Source organism: Electrophorus electricus, chromosome 5, assembly GCF_041902795.1.
Source record: "Electrophorus electricus isolate QZ-2024a chromosome 5, ASM4190279v1, whole genome shotgun sequence".
Classification (NCBI taxonomy): Eukaryota; Metazoa; Chordata; class Actinopteri; order Gymnotiformes; family Gymnotidae; genus Electrophorus; species Electrophorus electricus.
Window position 1 is genome coordinate 20,007,166 of NC_137501.1, and position 6,146 is coordinate 20,013,311.

The following is a 6,146-nucleotide window of genomic DNA, read 5'->3' on the forward strand; positions in this document are numbered from 1 at the left end:
GTCCAGCAGACTGTGCACACACACACACACACACACACACGCGCGCGCGCGCGCACACACACGTGCACACGCACACACAGTTAGTGTTCTGCAGTTGTCAATCATGGCAGTAGACGTGTGTGAAGTCTGAAGCAGCATGTTTATTTAAACACCCCGTACCTGTCAATCAAATCCCACCCCATACATTCGGAATGAGAACTGAGAAAAGAAAAGTCTAGCCCTTTCTCTCTGCATCTCCCTCTTTATCTCACTCTCTCTCTGCACAACTGCATTCTCTCTTGTTCTGCTCCACTATCACTGACTCACTGTATCTCTATCTTGCTTTTCTCTCTCTCTCTCTCTCTCCCTCTCTCTCTCTGTCCCTCTGGATTTGTGAATGACATTCGATGAAGGTATGATGATGACAGTGTTGGTAAACATCTCTATCACTCTCAACATAATGGCTTTGAAACCAGCAACACGGCTGCCGCAGACCAGCATTCTAGTCACAGCACTGATTGAGCCACATCTACAATTCACCTATTGGGTGGGGGAGGTTACACCAAGGAAAGTGTGATTGAGGGAGAGAGACTCAAAAAGTGTTGGTCATGCCAATAAAGTTACAGAACTGAAATAGACGGCTGAGAGAGAGAGAGAAAGAGAGAGAGAGAGAGAGAGAAAGGGAGACGTGTGTGTGTGTGTGTGTGTGTGTGTGAGTGAGAGAGAGAGAGGCTAGAACTGGAGAGACTATGAAAGGGACAGAGATGTAAAGCTACTTTAAATTGTTCTAAACTGAAAGAGGTTTTTAGATTGTAATTACTGCACATCTGATTTCATGAAGTAACTCAACACACACACACACACACACACACACAAAACAGCCTCCACACCCTTTTTATGTGATCAATAATTAATTAAAACACACAAATTGCAATATATCACATTGCTGCACTTCACATTGCAGTTTGTATATAAGACACACACAATACTCACTATATGTCTTTGGTCCCTCCTCCAGACAGAATGAGAGTGTTAATGTTGCATCTTCCTCGAAGAACTCAGTGCAAAATGCATCCCACCACAGAATATCACAGTCCTACAGGGGAAACACGCACATATGCATGCACATAAGCACACACATGGAAATACAAACAGGCTCTTACCACACAGAAAGATCCCCAATGTTAAATTAACATTAATGTTAAATCACTGAATTAACACTTACAGTGCTCATTAAGGTCCTGCTAATCTCAAGTCAACACTATACAAGTTAATTCAATGTTTGTGGAAGATTCTGATATGCAAGATGATTATTCATAACATATTGAATAAAGAAGAGAGGCATATATAGACTTGACCCTGAGTGACCCTGATTTCACCATGGTGATCACACTCACACACACACACACACACACACACACACACACACACACACACACACACACACACACACAGAGACACCTCTATTCAGACAGTTAGTCTTGAGAAATCTTTCTGTTGATTGCCTCTGCAGGAGTGTATTAGCCACTACCATTAGCTAATGGCATAAGGGCCCAATTTAAGCAGCTCACCTTCAGTCACTATGCAATCATCACAGCGGTTTTTACCCCCTAACTAGTTTGTATTCCATCAAGCCAATGCAGTAATTGTAGGCATGATCCAACAGTCCCCCGCTTCCCTCTCTATTGGTTTGTGTTCAGTCAAACCCATTCTATTGATCGTAGTAATCCAAATAATTAGCCTAGTTAATAAAGTGGTAGGCTTACACCTTAGTGAATAGGAAGGAGCCTCAGCATTGCCGAGTCGTGACTGTATAGGAGTTTTGCTGCCTCTTTTTTTCGCAAAAAAAAAAAAAAGCGTCTTTAAGTAAAAACAGAATGGAGAGAAAAAACTACGCTTGTTTGCTGCTGTTGTTTCGCATTCCCTTCCGTGCCAGTCTGAGCCACGTTAACGCACTCACCTCAGTCCGGGACTGGAGTCGTTTGTTGAGCTCGTGGATCCGGTACTCCGGCTGCGCCGGGTAGGGCGCGTGCCTCCGATAGAACGGACCAAACGGCGAGGAGTAGAAGGGGTCGCGCGGCGCGCCGGTCATCGTTTCTGCTGCCGACTCGCCGCGAAGTGTGACTCCATATGTCGCACGTGGACCACGGCGCTCGTAAACATACACGCGCACGGACACGGTGCGCTGCGACTGTCAAATCACACGCTCGCGCCTTATGCTGAGCAGCGTTATAAAAGCGGGAGGGAGGAGCGGAAAGGACGGAGAGAGCTGGGGTGGAGGGGGAGGAGAGGAGGGGAGACGGCGGGGCTGAGACTGTTGTAAAAAGCTCTCTGTGTCCACGTTTTACACCTCGCTAAAAATTAAAATCGTTCAAGTTGTCAAAATAAAGTTTTTAATAAGGCTATGATTAGGCACGCGCATGAACATACACAAACATGAACGGACACAGTTCTGCTGGGTATATCGGGCTCGGTGTAGTTAGCTACTAATAGGGAAGTGTAGGTGAATTTAAATAAGCAACATAGTTCGTGAAATATTGCTGTTTGACCAATACATTAATTAGTATAACAAATTCACAATAGTGATGTATTCTGTGGTATTTCAGATTGTGTGTGCATGCCACTTTTTTCTATCTCCTGTATTTTTCCATTTCTAATTCTTCTCCCTCCCTCTCGCCCACCCTCCCCACTCTCTCTCTCTCTCTCTCTCTCTCTCTCTCTCTCTCTCTCACACACACACACACACACACACACACACAGGCACACACCACTTCTCATTTACAGAAACATTGTCTCATACATTTACATTCAGTCACAAAAGTAATTAATTATTTTTAGAATTCACCTTCAATTACCACTTTTGATCTTTTGCTCTTTCTCCCTCCTTCCGTTACATGCGCGAGAGCTCGCGCGCGCACGCACGCACGCACACACGTAAGTGTAAAGATCACGTAAGTGTGTGTGTGCGCGCGTGTGCGTGTATGTGTGTGTGTGTGTGTGTGTGTGTGAGAGAGAGAGAGAGAGAGAGAGAGAGAGAGTACATCTGGATTATATTACTCTTGTGGGGGGGGGGGGGGGGGAGAGGACCAGGGCCCCAAGAGTTCACCTCTTTTTCTTCCCTATTTTCTCTCTCTCTCTCTCTCTCTCTCTCTCTCTCTCTCTCTCTCTCTCTCTCTCTTTCCCAGGGCCAAGAACAAGGAACTCCCTCTTGTTAGAAAACAACACTGGAAATCAGTCACACACCCACACACTCATTCCCTCCCTGCTTTATTCAGTTTGCTTAATTAACAGCTCATTTTAAAGAAATATTGTTTCATTATAAAACAACATTAGGGAAGGAATTGTGTCTTACAGATAGCACACTGAAGAGTCACTCTATAGACCTTATTATTATTATTATTATTTTGGCAACTGATATTTTTTCCTCCTAACACAATGCAAACCTTTAGCTGAACACACACGTACTCGCTCTTTTTCACTCTTGAGCATTTCACACCCTCTCACACACAAATGCTCGTCTGCACACATACAAACGCACACGCACACACGCCACACACACACCCCTCCCCCTCTAGGTCAGTTAATAAGAGTGGTTGCTGGGCTCTTGTGAGCGAGTGGAGTGTCTCATGGGGAAAAGGGGAGGAGGGGGTGGGAGAGGAGTGGAATTTTACCCTCTCTGTCCCTGTATGAATGGAGAGAGATGGATGGAGAGAGAACAAGGGATCGAAAAATAGAGGTGAGAGAAAGGGAGAGGGGGATTCTCAGCCTTCTTTGTGTTTGTCAACATTAGTCCAATCTTGGAGGTGGTGTGATCAAAGGTGGCCACAGGGTGTCACTCTCTCTGATCTCTGAGGGTACCTGGGCTCTGTTGCAGACCATGGATCAGTTGTGTGGCTTCTACTAGTGTTGGTTTGAGTTACCAGAAGCTGTTCCCAGTTCTGGGCCAAAAGAACAATAAATTATAACCTTGGAGCAGTATCCAATTGACTTTGGAACTAATTTGACTACCAGTATGCATTGTCTTTAAAGGCAAGACAATGGTTACTTCAAATCTGTGTAAGGAATGTAGCTTATTGTTTGGAATAAAACAGTCTCTCTCTCTCTCTCTCTCTCTCTCTCTCTCTCTCTCTCTCTCTCTCTCTCTCTCTCTCTCTCTCTCTCTCTCTCTGTCTTGCTCTCTTTCTCTCTCTTTCTCTCTCTTTCTATCCCCCCACACACAGGGGATTCAGAAGAGAGAGTTCTACATGTGCCTCATTGTTGAATTCACTCTTTGATTAAATATTAATGCCAATCCACACTGTATTAAAAAAATTCTGCCTAGACCATATACATATGAGGATCTGCACTGTCACACACTCACATTCACAAGCATATGCCTCACCCTAGGTCCCACACCAAACCATACACCAATGTCCAAAAGCATGTATAGATCACAATGGTGTTATAAGGCACTATTTTAATAATAAAAAAAACCATCCTCCTTTCCCCCCAAACAATGCAGCAGAAGAATCAAAGAAATTAAACTAAAACATAACTGCCCAAAAGAAGGAAGCATAATATACAATGCTTCAAACTCTCAGGTCTGATTAGCTTCAATTGTTTTGGTAGTAATACCAGGAAGCCTATTTCCCAGACTCAAATATAAAGTAGACCAATCAGATCATTTTGATTGTTTTTAATTTGCTGCCTTGGGCATTTGGGATACCATAACATGAATTTATTTTTGTGGCATAGAGAAACATATCACTCCAACTTAATTCATGATAGAGCAGGTGAAAAAGCCAAAATAAGACTGTTCAGGTTTAGGTAATTTAGGTTAAATTTAGCAAATGCCTTTGATAGGTCTCCATTATTCATCTATGTAGAATGTTTGCTATCAGTGTTTGTCAACAGTATGTTGATGAACATTATCTATGATGTATAATTTTTACAAATTGTAAACTGGGTTCTACAAGGATCTGTATGTAGTGCTAAACTGTTTAAATTATTGAGGTTGTGAGATTAATTGAATAGTAAAATTAATTTCAGTGTCAATGGCAATGTTCTGTTTCTGTGAGTTCCCACCAATTCTTGTTCATACAGCTTTACATAAATAACTTTACCTTTATATATTGTTACAGGACCTAAAAATCTCTGAACAAGGAGGCTTAATTATATCCTCCTACACAAGCATATGCATATTTGCCCCATGAAGTCACCTTTCTTGTCTTACCAATTACTGAATAGACAAGCAATATTTTAGAACATATAGGGTTGAGCTACTGGTAAAATTGAACTGAAGACAATTCAACCTGTTTTACAGTGTAGGTTAAGTTATTTCTCTTTTTACTGATTGTGATGGCGTGTGTTCTAGTGTTCTCATGTTGCTTAACAATGACCCTTCCTACTCATCTTGAGTTATACAAGGAAAGCCCACTACATCTTGTCTGTTGGCAGTCAATCTGAGTTGAAATTTCCTTCATTAATAAAGGTTTGATCTGAATTCAACAGAGCCTAATCACAAAATGGTTGCAATAAGGTAATTTTAGCCTCATTCTATATGATTATGAATATCTACTGCTTTGGAAGACTGGGGGGAATATAGATGCTAACAAACAGAGTTAAACAAAATAAGAAAACAAAACCACCACCACCACCACCACCTCCATCACCAACAAGAGAACTTACACCCAAATCAACTGTACTGCTTTGCATAGATAGGCAGGCATGCAGCGTGTGTTTGCACGCATACACACACACACACACACACACACACACACACACACACACACACACACACACACACACACACACACACACACACAGAGAGCAAGGAGAAAGGAAGGGAGAAATAAACAAATGTTGGACTGAAGCCTTGCGTGCTGTATGCTTCTACCATTCACTGTTCTTTAGATGTGATGTCACCATGGCAACCTCAACTCAGTGACCTCGTTCTTTCAGCTCTGAAATTATGGGCTGCCCTTCCTGATAACAGAGATAGGGAGATGGGGGGGTGGGGGGTGGGGTGAGCAGGAGGAAAGAGATAGAGATGGAAAGAGTAGATTACCTTAATGTCTTTTGTTATTATAACAGGCTACCTATTTACTTTGTTTTAATGTGTGTAATAATTTGTGGAATGCTAATAATGGTGATAATAATGATGTAATACTGTATCTTGTTAATGGCAA

At 42.4% G+C, this 6,146-nt stretch overlaps 1 protein-coding gene across 2 annotated transcripts in view; it reads right to left on the reverse strand.

Moving 5' to 3' along the window:
* Positions 1 to 2,210, reverse strand: part of ldb2b (LIM domain binding 2b) — a 9,486-nt gene extending 7,276 nt beyond the window's left edge. For both annotated transcript variants that reach the window (XM_027026479.3, XM_027026480.3), the window contains exons 1-2: positions 1,940 to 2,210; positions 973 to 1,075 (exon numbers count right to left, since the gene is read on the reverse strand). In XM_027026479.3, the coding sequence (XP_026882280.1) occupies positions 973 to 1,075; positions 1,940 to 2,071 (235 nt within the window). In that variant the 5' untranslated portion in view covers positions 2,072 to 2,210. The remainder of the gene's footprint in view (positions 1 to 972; positions 1,076 to 1,939) is intronic.
* Positions 2,211 to 6,146: the final 3,936 nt, after the last annotated feature.